The sequence below is a fragment of the Leptodactylus fuscus genome, chromosome 2 (genome assembly GCF_031893055.1).
Source record: "Leptodactylus fuscus isolate aLepFus1 chromosome 2, aLepFus1.hap2, whole genome shotgun sequence".
Taxonomy (NCBI): domain Eukaryota; kingdom Metazoa; phylum Chordata; class Amphibia; order Anura; family Leptodactylidae; genus Leptodactylus; species Leptodactylus fuscus.
This window is the reverse complement of record NC_134266.1, coordinates 261,397,885-261,412,348: the sequence shown is the minus strand read 5'-3', so window position 1 is coordinate 261,412,348 and position 14,464 is coordinate 261,397,885. Positions and strand designations below refer to the sequence as shown.

Sequence of the window (14,464 nt, the reverse complement as noted above, 5' to 3'; positions counted from 1 at the left end):
TGTTTGCATCAACCTATTTTTTTAATTGAAAAATTAGTAATCTTTGCATATAGTCTTAATAAAAAGTCTCCTTTGTTTTGTGTCTTCTAGGCAGACCATTGAGTCTCCATGGTAGCATACTGCAAATAAAACAGACGTAGTCCGAACATGCCGTCAGTAAATTTACAGTACTGTGCAAACATTTTAGGTAGGTGTGGAACAAGTGCTGCAAAGTAAGAATGCTTTCAGAAATAGAAGGGTTAATAGTTTATTTTTGTACATGAACAAAATTAAGTGAATGAAGGAGAGAGAAATGTAAATCCCATCAATATTTGGGGTAACCTTTGCCTTCCATCAGTTCTTTTTGGTACACTTGCAAACCATTTTTGAAGGAACTCGGCAGAGAGATTGTTCCAAACATTTTAGCTAAGGACAGATCTTCTGTGGATGGTGGCTTCCTCCGATCCCTCAGGTAATCCCAAAACAGACTGGATGATGTTGAGATTACAGATGGAATTCAGATGGCTCAGGTCCAATAAGTTTGGTACGTACAACACATTAAAATGGCTTAAAACAGCGTAGAATACTGTCAGGGCTCCTAGGAACCTATCTATAAAACATAGTGTATAACACTGTCAGGGCTCCTAGGAACCTATCTATAAAACATAGTGTATAGCACTGTCAGGACTCCTAGGACCCTATCTATAATACATAGTGTATGACACTGTCAGGGCTCCTAGGAACCTATCTATAATACATAGTGTATAACACTGTCAGGGCTCCTAGGAACCTATCTATAAAACATAGTGTATAGCACTGTCAGGACTCCTAGGAACCTATCTATAAAACATAGTGTAGAACACTGTCAGGGCTCCTAGGAACCTATCTATAATACATAGTGTAGAACACTGTCAGAGCTCCTAGGAACCTATCTATAAAACATAGTGTAGGACACTGTCGGGGCTCCTAGGAACCTATCTATAAAACATAGTGTATAGCACTGTCAGGACTCCTAGGACCCTATCTATAATACATAGTGTAGAACACTGTCAGGGCTCCTAGGAACCTATCTATAAAACATAGTGTAGAACACTGTCAGGGCTCCTAGGAACCTATCTATAATACATAGTGTATGACACTGTCAGGGCTCCTAGGAACCTATCTATAATACATAGTGTAGGACACTGTCGGGGCTCCTAGGAACCTATCTATAAAACATAGTGTAGAACACTGTCAGGGCTCCTAGGAACCTATCTATAATACATAGTGTATGACACTGTCAGGGCTCCTAGGAACCTATCTATAATACATAGTGTAGGACACTGTCGGGGCTCCTAGGAACCTATCTATAAAACATAGTGTATGACACTGTCAGGGCTCCTAGGAACCTATCTATAAAACATAGTGTATGACACTGTCAGGGCTCCTAGGAACCTATCTATAAAACATAGTGTATAACATTGTCAGAACCCCTAGGCACCTATCTATAAAACATAGTGTATGACACTGTCAAGGCTCCTAGGAACCTATCTATAAAACATAGTGTAGAATACTATCAGGGCTCCTAGGAACCTATCTATAAAACATAGTGTATAACATTGTCAGAACCCCTAGGCACCTATCTATAAAACATAGTGTATGACACTGTCAAGGCTCCTAGGAACCTATCTATAAAACATAGTGTAGAGCACTGTCAGGGCTCCTAGGAACCTATCTATAAAACATAGTGTATGCCACTGTCAGGGCTCCTAGGAACCTATCTATAAAACATAGTGTAGAACACTATCAGGGCTCCTAGGAACCTATCTATAAAACATAGTGTATAACACTGTCAGTGCTCCTAGGAACCTATCTATAAAACATAGTGTATGACACTGTCAGGGCTCCTAGGAATCTATCTACAAAACATAGTATAGAATACTCTAAGGGCTCCTATATATTTCACGCTCTAGAGACAAACACAGCTTAAGTTATGTCAAAGTGACAGTGACATTATCATGGGGTCTCTTCATTTGTCTGGTTTCACAAAAAAAAAAAAACAATTTGGAATATTGGGGTCGACCTCGCTAGGTATGCGTTGATTTGCTCATCTCTAGTTGAGATCAGGGCTCTGCGGGGACCATATGATAACTTCCAGGACTCCTCATCCAAAGGGCAATTTTTGAAAGCATTTTTTAAAAAATGTAGATTGTGAGCCCCATATAGAGATCACAATGTACATTTTTCCCTATCAGTATGTCTTTGGAGTATGGGAGAAAATCCACACAAACACGGGGAGAACATACAAACTCCTCACAGGATTTGAGCCTGGGACTACAGTGGTGCGAGGCTGCAGTGCTAACCACTGAGCCACCGTGTTGCCCTGTTATTTTTTAAGGCATTTTTAGCAGAATTTTTCCACACCCATCTAAAACATTTGTACGGTACTGCAGATCACTGTAACACCCAATATTTCCATGCCCTTTGCTTAACCAAAAAGCCACAGTGGTGCATAAATATTGGAAACTAGGTCATACTTACCGGGAAACTGATTTGCTTGCTGAATGCCAACGGAGCTTCTTCTTTGATCCTTGTAGTCAGGTGGGGGCCTTGTCAAATGCCGGTTTAACTGATCCTGGTTTTTACACTTCTCCTTCAAAACAAAACAAAACAAAAAAAAAATCATAAGCATCATCTATGAAAATCCTACAGGAGACATTGCATGTATGAAAGAGATGAGTTTCTGTAGGACATTCCAGCATACCCAAAATTCTACACAAATTTTTCCCGCTACCCGTGAGGTTTTTGTAAATCCACCCTATCGTGAATATTCGACTAGACACCTAGGATGTGCTGCCATCTAGGACCTCATGGACATGACCCAAAGTGCAGTCCAAATGGGATTCTGGTGCTCCGTTCTGTTTTAAGGATCATGTCCTGTTTGGCTTTGTGAAAATGGATTGGTATGGAAAGGAGCCCCCTCCCCACTGAAATCAAGGTAGCATGGAAGGCACTTGGATGTCATTCATTCCGTTAAATATTCAGGACCCCCTCGGCTTGCACAGTAAGACGCGATTCACGCCTTCATTTAAAGCTTCTGTTGGAGATTTCCTAAAATTTGTCGGATAATTGAGTATCAGCAGAACCCAACGCAAGTCAATGGGGTCTGGCCGGGGCCACTAAGCCCCAGTTCTAATGTGAAATCTACAAATATTTTCATTCTCTATCCCACACACAAATTCCTTCTTCCTCACATTCCCAGACCATCTCCTCGCTCTATCTCCGCTCCCTCAGTGTGAACGCTCTCAAGAACATATTCCATTTTCATTTCACATTCAGATCTTATATCTTCTCCGTCTAAGCAATTTCCTTGTTTTTTTTCTCTACCCCGACAGACCATGTAATGGAATCACAATTTTTACAGGGATTTTTCCATCCGAGAAAGTCACGGCTTATCATGGTATATACCAGGGGTGCTCACACTTTGTCAGCATGTGAGCTACTTTATAACATGCCCAAGTCGAAAGATCTACTACCCACTTCTTGTGGGCGGGGCCGGGACGGGCCCATGGGCGGTGTGTGTCTGTGGGCGTGGTGGGGCATGTGGGCGGGGCCAGGCGGAGCATGAGAGCAGGAGACAGCGGCGTTCTGTGGCCGCCCAGGGATCCCCGCTGTCTGCTTGTTCGCAGCGCAGGCTGAGAGTTATCTCTGGACACTGGCAGGCTGGAGCTGCGGCAGCCCCGCCTGCCAGTGTCCGTAGATAACTCTCAGCCTGCACTGTGAACAAGCAGCACCCCGGTCCCCTCCATCCCTAAGAACGGCCTGCAAGTGTCCGGAGTGCTTGTTCACAGCGCAGGCTGAGAGTCGACTCTCAGCCTGCACTGTGAACAAGCAGACACCGGGGATCCCTGGCTGCATCCCGCGATCGACCCATACGTCCATTGCGATCGACCGGTAGATCACGATCGACGTATTGGGCACCCCTGGTATATACCATCACGCTCATGTTATAGGTGGTCGAACTGCTGAAATGGTCGTCATTCTTGAAAATGAAGGCCTGTCGAAGTTGCTTACATCCATGCTGGTCAAGAGCGCCACTGCGATGGAAGGAAACTTTGAAGTGCCACAACCTCTTCATTTTCAGGATCTATGGGTTTCCAGGCAATTGGGCCCCAAGGGATCAGAAAGTGATAACAAATCCAAGCTATATCTTTGCTTGCAAAAAACACTTTTAAAAATTACCTTTCATTATCTCCACCTCTTTACATTCCGATTTCGGCACAATTGGAATTTTTTTCTCTAGCCCCCACTGTTCCTGAGCCATCACTGCTGTTAGTTTTAACATCTATTTAGGCTCTCGAATGTCATGTAGGTGGTGCTAGGCTGGATCAGATAGTCTGGGACTTCCTACCTAACAGCATTGATTGCTCAGGTATGGTGAGGACTAGAGAAAAATGTCAACTGTGCTGAAATCAGTGGAGCAGCGACTACTAAAGGATGTGAATTGATGGAGCAGGTGGGACAGTGAAAGGACCTCTTTACCGAGTTCTTATTTTAAGGGTCCCAGCGGGTACTACTAGGAACTAATTTCTAATGTATCCCATCCTAATGGTGATATATGGAGAGACGGTGAGCTAAGTTGCAATGGCATCCCCTTCTTATGGTAAAGTAAACTTTGCGATCACCTGATTGGGTTGGATCACCCAATCAAATGACATTGCTGTGGGAGGTGACAGACTTCTCTGCAGTGGCCACTACAGGTAAAACATAGTATTACACGTGGACATTCAAATGAATGAATGACCATGTTTGAGGGCCTGAGAGAAGGCCATTGACCATTTTAATCCAAATATCTTTGAGTTGCCCTTCTCTTGAGTTGATAGCTGTTTCTGGTAAAACCAAGGCCAATATGGTGGCCTTGGTCACACCGCAAATCAATAATGGTAAAACATTGTTAGGTTGTGATGGGCCCATTACCGTTCCGGGTAACATCTGTTGTTGCATCTGTCTCTGCATAATACTTGTCTTCTCCATCATTTGCTGGTTTAGTAACGCCTGTTGGGTGTTGTAACCATTTGAACTTGAACAAGAAGCGGCGCTCGAGCCGGTGCCGATACTGGTAGCGTTACACTGCGGGTCCTGAAAAACAATAGAAATCACAACTTTATCCAACTGACCTCATCACATGAAGGGAGACACAAGGATTGTAATGGATCTGTAATAGAAAATAATCAAAGGATGTAAAAGGAATATATTGGAGATGTCTAGTGGTGGTGACAACCATTCTCGTGGCAATAGGTATCAAGCCTATGTCTTTCTTACTTAAAGGGATATTCCAGGCACAAACATTTTATCCTCCGTTCAACGAACAGGGAACAGTGAGGAGTGCTTAAAGGGGTTTCCTTAAAAAATATAAAGCCTCAAGGTAAAGAATATGTGTTTAATCCAATGTAAAGGACCGTGGATAGAAGGAAAAACCATGGTTGGAATGGTTGGATCCTCTCCGATATGCTCAGATGGGGAGAAACCTTTATGTAAGCAGGCTGCCGATCCATTCAATCCCTATGGAGGTGACAAACACAACAAGACAAGCCTTACGTGGAGGTCCCAATGGTCAGACCCCAATGGTATAATATGTCTTGATCATCCAGTAAATAAAACCCCTTTAAAGGGACCATTACACTCATTTGTAGAATATTACATTGATAACAATTTGTCCAGCCCCATTCCTGGAGAACAGGTAGCCATAAACGCAAGACAATGTCAAAGCAAAAAAGACAGTTCATTCTCAAGTCTTCTATGTATATAGCGTGACCAAGATGAAAAGAGAAAACCTGCAGCTGCGTCCCCCTCCTCCTCCTCTCCTTTCTACTATTTACAGTGAAATTGTTTGTAAATTAGCTTCTTTGAAAGTTGGGTATTGATTCATAGGGATCTATCTTCGCTAGGGGCGCTAGAGGCCCAGTTTTCCTTTTTCTACCTAATTTGCATACCCTTTTCCCAGAATTCCCAGGGGAACATATGTGGCTTCTAAGTCTCCCTAAGCTTATGTGGTAGTCTCTTCAATGTGAAAAAGTAACACATCTGTCCCACAATTTACTGCAGGGATTGAGTTCTGGGGAAACATAACATTTGAATGCTTTTGGAGAACCACTTAGGGCACGTTGCGGGGAGAAGCAGCTTGTAGCCAGTTCCGCCAGTGGTTTTTGTCGTCGACGACTGGTGAAGACTGCGGATGTTGGCACCGTGACCACCAGGTGCTTCGGGATCTTGGCTGGGGGCCGAGGAAGCGCTCGAAGGCCTCTAGTGTCGTGCCCTGGGGGTAGAGTGGCCCCCGGGGTGCCTTAGACCACTGGGCATGGGAAACCCACTGGTTTTCGGCACATTGCTTGGCACTAGTTACACACCTTTTGGTTTACCAGTGCGGGAGAATTTTTATAGATCTGGCAGTAACCGGGCCTTGACTGGCACTTTACCACTTATATAGATGTTTTTCTCACCTTTTTGTTCACTCGTCACTTTTTTGCGTGTCGACGAAGGGATGCTGTACCCTTTTGGGACGCCCCCGACGGTCGTTTGGAGGTGAGGCCTGTAATGGGCTTCCCTCCTGTCTTTTGGTGATCTGCCCTGGGTCGACTGTGGCAGACGCTGATATTTGATCTGAGTCCAGGAGTATCCTAGGTGGTGGCAGCCCAAGGAGAAACTGGACGATGGTCTGTCCTTAGTACCCTAGGTGGTGGCAGCCCAAGGGGAAATGGATGTATTAGGACTTTCTGCTTCGATAGTTTGTCCGCTGGTACTCAACCCCGCTCAGTGCCTTTTGGACCTTGTGGGGAAGAGAAATGTCGGGAACCCCCTTCCCTTTTGGGATAGGGTACGATTTTGGCAAGCATCCTGGGCTTGTTTTTTTTAGTGGCACTCCCACTTTTTTCGTGCACTGTGGTGTTTACGTTGGTACAGTTTAGAGATCTTCAAAAAAAAAACTAAAAAAATTAGAATGCTTTGCAAGTTTTAAAATTTTTAAAATTTAATTTATAAAAATTGTAACAAGTATGCTTTAATTGGTACCTATAATCCAAGTGCAGACATGCAGAGTGAATACTGAATGTTTCACTTTGTGAACTTTACGGGAGCTCTGACTGATTCACGACCTCTGCAGCTTCTACAAATGAGGTGGCTGCTGCGGAAAATGACGCTATGTGTTATATTTCCTAAAATGGTGAGTTCATATACACAGTGAACTACAGTAGTCCTGACATCGTGGAATTTTCCTGTTTTCAGGCTCTCAGCTCCAAACTGTCCAAACTCATTTATTATTTAACCTCACCGGCCTGAAATAATTCATAGAAGGGCATGGACATAGAAAAGGAAACTAAAAAAAACTTTTTTCAAATTTTTTTTGTATTTATTTTCTTAACTTCCTATAAAGATATATTATGCAATAGTAGTCTCCTAGAGACTCCTAGTTTTTGTCAGGCGGTTTCCCTGCTTCTCTCTTTTTTGCTAAAAATGACTTTCACTCTGAAAATCTCTCCTGAATCAGTTTTGAGAAATGCCCCTAAAGTCTGATTTTCAAGAAAATGGAGCTGCAATGCATTATAAAAATACATCGTTGGAAAATGTGAAAGCTGCTCTACTGTCAGGAATATCAGCTCTGCCACTATTGCTTTAAGGTTACCGCACCAACCTGAGAAGATTCTGCAATGTAAGAGTTCTTTGGTCCTATACAATTAGCAGTTGAGGAACCCTATATAAACTCCCTTCCTCCTCAGCCAGGTGCCTGCAATTATTTTACCTTGTATGGCTTTCATTCCTGACTCTTCGTGTTATAATGCTTGTTACTGATCCCTAGGAACCGACTCTTGGCTTGAAAATGGAAAACTGCCTGTCTCCTGATTCTGATGTGACCTCTCGGAACTGACCCCTGGCTTGCTACTGGAAAATTGCTTGTCTCCTGACTCTTACTCAGAATTTTCCTTCTGAACTGACCACTGGCTTGGACATTTACTATCCTGATTTGCCTTCCTGATCCTGACTGGCCTTGTAAGTTTACCGTAGGTTCTGGTTTGGTTTCTGATTGCGGAGCGTTGGGGAAGGTTTTGGGGTGTGTAGGATCTCTCTCACCATTTTATAGGTGTAACATCTTTGCCCATCCGGGCTTTGGCGTCATCATCGGGCCACATGCTGAGGCACAGGAGACGTGTTCGGCTGTGATTTCTTCTTTTGGGTTCTTCTCGCATTGTCTGAACACTGTCCTATTCTTTCACCTTGGTAATTGATTTCTCACCACACCCGTCTCCTTCATCTTCATTTCCCTCTGCTCCTCTATTAGTTAATATTAGCCTTGCCCTGTGATTGACAGCCTGCCTTCCTATCAGGTTCAGGGCGGGTTCTGCCTCCCTATTTATTCTTAGCTCACAATCACATTGGTGCTTGCTATTGCTTTGTGCGTGCTGGCTTTCCTCTTGCTGTTATTTCTTGTATTCTGGTTCTTGACCTCTGGCTTTCCCTATAGACTACTCTTTTGGATATCGATTTTGACACTGCATTGCTCGACTGTTACTGACCCCTGGCTAGCTGATCTCCCTTGTTGTTGTTTGTCTTGTCCGTGTTTTGTGTGTCACATATATAGGAAGGGTTTTGTCGTCCAGTTGTCGTCTATTACCTAGAATAGGACCGGCAAGCAGGAAGGGACAGTGGTGGTGGTGGGGGGGTGTCAGACCAGGGCTCACCGTCTCTTGCGCCCCTTCCTCCAGGGTTCATCTACAGCACTGGGGAACTGCTGTCTGGCACTTCCCTAACAATAGGCTTTAAACAGCAAGTTCTACTGTTCTTTGTTATCAACCAGATCCTGTTTTTTTCTGATATTTGTTCCAGGGACTCTACCATATCACCTACAAGGTACTGTCAATAGTTTGATACCGATTTTACTGCTGACAGACTCTCTTTAAGACTAGTGCGGGAAACTCCAGTCTTAATAAATTTCCCTCTTTGCACGCCTGCCTTCTGCGTAGCTATTCAATACTAATTTTCAGGGTTTGACGTTAAGATTCTCCTGTTTTTGCAAAACTTTAATAAAGCCTCCGCTCTGTGTATTTATTTGTGCAGCCGCTTGGCTTTCATTCAGGTCTGACACATAATTAGACTTTTCTTCACATGTAACAGATTATGTCAGTCTACATGCTGGACCCTTTATCCCGCACGCTTGAGAACTATGCTGGGAGGCAAATCACTCCCTGTCTCCATGTCATCAGGTGCGGCAATCTGCGCCTGGGGTAAAAACAACACTACCCACCATGTGTGCCCTCTCTATAATAGAGGCCGACACAGACAGATACCTTATATTTACATTCGGATTTATCTGAACTTATCTCAGGAACTGTGGATACCATTCAGACTATAGGGCCCACTGAAACGCGTAGGCCCAAGATTAGGTTTCCTCCTCCTTCTCTTCCACATAAGTAAATAGGGGCACAAAAAATTTATTTAGCAATATAGGATAGAGGGATCAACAAGACCCAGGTCGGGGCACCGTTTTGTTTACATTAAATAAAATCCAATTTGTTTCCAAAAATTTAGGCCTAGTCTTGCCTGTAAATATCTAGAGATCTACACGTGGATGCCCATAGAGGTAAGGCTGGTTTAATAGAAAAAGGTGAACAAGCAGATTAGCAGAATAGAAAGCCCATATATTACTGCCATATAATGCTCAAATACTATATACTATATTATTCATTCTTAAAGAATCCATATAATCCCATTAAGGAAACCCTAAATTTAGAAAATGCATAACAAATATAAAAATATTCCTGCCCTTCCTCTCTTCATTGTCTCTTTTTTCCTTTGATACTATTTAAATATATAAAGAAATCTTCACTGTGTGTCCCAAAACCTCAGCCATGTCTTTTCTGTCCTACTCACAAGTTTGGCTGTAAGACAACTGTCTGCAGCAGGAGCCTCTCCCCCGTCCTGTCTGCTAAGGACAACAAGATTGCCAGGCCTCACTTTTTTGTCACCTATTCATCACAAGCCGGATTCATTTCAAATTCCACCGAACCTGATATTTTTGGGGTTTATCACCCACTCACTACTATAATACTCTGTATAATAAGTGGAGGCCCAGAGGAGGTGAGTAAACATAAACTGTCATACTCACCTCTCCTGGGCTCCACTGTGGCATCTGGTGCAAGTCCTCGTTTCTCCGGAATGATGTCATTGATCACAGGAAACACCAGTCACGTGTGATGTGCCAGTGTCATGACGCTCATGGTATCTCAGCATCAAGAAGTTGGCATGCCATAGCTGATGACATCATTCAGGAGGTTCCGCGTGAACACATTCCGTCGCGGCTTTCCGCTCCGGATTAGGCCCAAATGAATGGGCCTAGTTTTGGAGGGTGCTGTCGCGAGGTGGTGGCCGTGGCTGAATCAGCCGCGGAATCTGCCTGAAGAAGGGCAGCAAGCTTCTTTTTTCCGCGAGCGGGAACACATCGCTCATGGAAAAAGGAAATGACCGGTTCCCATTGATTTCAAAGGGAGGCAGCAGGATTTTGACACAGATTCCGCGTCAAAGTCCTGACCATTTTGCCCTGTGTGAACTAGCCCTAAGAGGACCTACACTGAAGTCCAGGAGAGGTGAGTATGACTGTTTGTCCTAGACCCCAGAGTATAATAATAGCAATTCTGGTTTGGCCTGGAACGAAACATACTCACGTGAGATTTGCACTTGTAAAAATCCCTATGACCCTATGATGACCATGATGCAAAGTCTGCATTGGACCCAGGAGCCGCACGTTATGGCGATCCCTTGCCATATACAGTAGGCAGCGAGAAATAAGCCTAGATCTCTCTAGTTACATTCCCTCTGCTCTGTTTCTGCAGCCACAGTCGCTATTTTCGCTCGCTCTTTCATTGCCACGCTATTAAAATTCAGGAAAAAATTAACTCAGTTTTCCTACAAAAATCACCATCATAAAAAGTTTTAGCAGAAACTTGTCAGGTATCAAGAAATGTGGGGTCTGGAATTCCACCCCGGTTGCTTGGAAAAGCGAGGCTTAGCCGTACAGCGAGCTGTGCTATCCTTGGCAGTGCTGTGTATGGCACATACATTCATAGGATTAGATGAGTTTTATGCTTAATGCCGTCAAGCTGTGGTTATGGCAAAGATGTTTGGAAATTATTATAAGTAAGCTTATCTGTACGGCTGCCAAAAATCACTAAATGGAAGGTCAGGAAGATATACTGCTTTATATTGTTCAGGGGGAAAACATTGCTTATTAATGGGAGATTTATTAAAATGTAAATGCAGAAAAGTCTGTATAGGCTGTCGGAGAGGAAACGTATATATATATGTATAAAATATGTGCACGCCGCACGTACTTAACCCTGGAATCTGGTTGACTGGTTTTATGGGATTCTAGGAAATGCCTGCACATGGTAACATGCACCGAGGAGAGGTCTATGGAAGTCTTAGAGACACTCTGGGTTTTTTTTTTTGTTTTTATCTGTGCAAAATAGTAATTGTAGTAGTTTTAAAATATGCGACTGTGGATGTTGTTACATATGTCTAGCACCTGAAACCATGTCTAGTACCTATACCCTTGTCTAGCACCTGCACCCATGTCTAGTACCTATACCCTTGTCTAGCACCTGCACCCATGTCTAATACCTATACCCTTGTCTAGCACCTGCACCCATGTCTAATCATGAAGAAAGAGAAAAGTAGGTATCTTCTACATCCGATTTTCCATAAGACTTAACTTTTATTCCATTTGTCGATTAAAAATTATAAATTACAGTGTAGAAAAGACAGAAAATACATCGTGGGATAGTCAATAAAAACCACAGCTCAAAACGTTTTGAGCTGCGGTTTTTATTGACTATCCCACGATGTATTTTCTGTCTTTTCTACACTGTAATTTATAATTTTTAATCGACAAATGGAATAAAAGTTAAGTCTTATGGAAAATCGGATGTAGAAGATACCTACTTTTCTCTTTCTTCATGATTCATTGAGCTTTGCAAAGTCCCAAAGCCAGGGTCTCACACTCCGAAGCATTCCAAAGCCGCATGGTGAGTTAACCATTTCAATACTATTTTTCTTACCCATGTCTAATACCTATACCCTTGTCTAGCACCTGCACCCATGTCTAGTACCTATACCCTTGTCTAGCACCTGCACCCATGTCTAGTACCTATACCCTTGTTTAGCACCTGCACCCATGTCTAGTACCTATACCCTTGTCTAGCACCTGCACACAGGTCTAGTACCTATACCCTTGTCTAGCACCTGCACCCATGTCTAGTATCTATACCCTTGTCCAGCCCCTGTACCCATGTCTAGTATCTATACCCTTGTCCAGCCCCTGCACCCATGTCTAGTACCTATACCCTTGTCTAGCACCTGCACCCATGTCTAGTACCTATACCGTTGTCTAGCCCCTGCACCCATGTCTAGTACCTATACCCTTGTCTTGCACTTGCACCCATGTCTAGTACCTATACCCTTGTCTAGCCCCTGCACCCATGTCTAGTACCTATACCCTTATCTAGCACCTGCACCCATATTTAGTACCTATACCCTTGTCTAGCACCAGCACCCATGTCTAGTACCTATACCCCTGTCTAGCCCCTGCACCCATGTCTAGTACCTATACCCTTGTCTAGCACCTGCACCCATGTCTAGTACCTATACCCTTGTCTAGCACCTGCACCCATGTCTAGTACCTATACCCTTGTCTAGCACCTGCACACAGGTCTAGTACCTATACCCTTGTCTAGCACCTGCACTCATGTCTAGTATCTATACCTTTGTCCAGCCCCTGCACCCATGTCTAGTATCTATACCCTTGTCCAGCCCCTGCACCCATGTCTAGTACCTATACCCTTGTCTAGCACCTGCACCCATGTCTAGTATCTATACCCTTGTCCAGCCCCTGCACCCATGTCTAGTACCTATACCCTTGTCTAGCACCTGCACCCATGTCTAGTACCTATACCCTTGTCTAGCCCCTGCACCCATGTCTAATACCTATACCCTTGTCTACCACCTGGACCCATGTCTAGTATCTATGCTCTTGTCTACCAACTGCATGACTAACACCTATGCTCTTATCTAGCACCTTCACCCATGTCTAGTACCCGCACCCCTGTCTAATACCTATACCTTTGTCTAGCACCTGCACCCGTGTCTAGTACCTATGCTCATGTCTAGCACCTGCACCCATATCTAATACCTAGACCCTTGTCTACCACCTGCACCCATGTCTGCAAGTCTAATACTAAAATGGACCTACCATGACTCTAGACTATTAGGATGATATGACCAAAGGTCCTGGAAGCTGCACCAACTGCTGCTGGTAACACTGTGGAAAGTAATAAAGGCATGGCGAACTTTTGTGTGAGAAAGGGAGGTACTATGGGCAATATCTGAGAGATGGGGGCTATAGGAAGCAGATTATGTGAGAGAAAGAACAGGTAGGCAGAAGAGTTAGGGAAAAAGAACATGAGGAGAGGTGACATGGTAGTTTTTAATAGTATCTGCAGGAAACAGAGAGAGTTCTCCTTTTTGCTCAGCAACCCATGCTAGAAACAAGGAGGTCACACTGTGATCATGTGACTTATTAGAGAAGGTGAAAAGTAGGATAAAGGAGGACACTGTATATAGACAACTATAATATACTGTACAATATAATGAGTAAAAAAAAGTAAACTGGAGTGTCCCCTTAATTCTATTACAATAGCTGCCAACAGTCCTTATTTAGGCAAGACTGTCCTGTGAATCAGATCACAAAGGGGCGTGGTCTATGCTATTTTGGCTCCTCATGGGCAGTGCTTAAAAGTCAAGCTATTCGTTTTCTAATGTTTGGAGGTCTTATGTGTGATGCATTCAGCTATTTCTTGGGATCGGATGGACCCCCAACCAATCATGACGTTATTCCCTACTCTATTGTTAATATAACTTCTAAAGTTGGTACAACCCCTTTAAGTCCTCCATTGGTCTTTTCCAAAGAAGACACCTTCAATGTTTATTCTATGAATCCTTATTTTAGGGGAAAGGTGAATAATAAAGTGTAACGCGTTAAGTCGGGTCCTTTTGTCTTGCTCAAACATAATGACTTAAGTAAATGAAAGACAGCTCAGCTCATTTCCAAGATGACTTGTCCAAGTTTTGACATAACAAGTGAGTTAAGAAGGTAGCAAAGATTTATTTTAATCATCAGAGCATCTTCCGCTAGAATTTATGGTTATTTGAAGAGGAGATCAAAGACTCCATAGGAATGTGAGGAGGTTTTGGAATGCCTGAAGAAAGACCTCGGAATTGTGCACTAAGTCATTGGCTGTCTTTCAAAGTACAAGAAAATCTTTGCCGAGATTATTTTTCTTTATCTCTGATGGTTTTACATCTATTTGGAAGATATTTCCTTATATCTAATGGAGTCTTTCCATGCGAGAGCAAGCTCTACTCTGCAGGAGGTGCTGGTCCACATCTTGCTTTGGTGGACAAG

The 14,464-nt window shown here is 43.5% G+C and overlaps 1 protein-coding gene across 1 annotated transcript in view; it reads right to left on the bottom strand.

Annotated features, from left to right (window-relative positions):
• Window positions 1–14,464, bottom strand: part of MAML2 (mastermind like transcriptional coactivator 2) — a 123,673-nt gene that overhangs the window by 19,833 nt on the left and 89,376 nt on the right. Inside the window, exons 4-5 of the mRNA XM_075266162.1 lie at window positions 4,936–5,097; window positions 2,500–2,611 (exon numbers count right to left, since the gene is read on the bottom strand). Of these exons, the coding sequence (XP_075122263.1) occupies window positions 2,500–2,611; window positions 4,936–5,097 (274 nt within the window). The remainder of the gene's footprint in view (window positions 1–2,499; window positions 2,612–4,935; window positions 5,098–14,464) is intronic.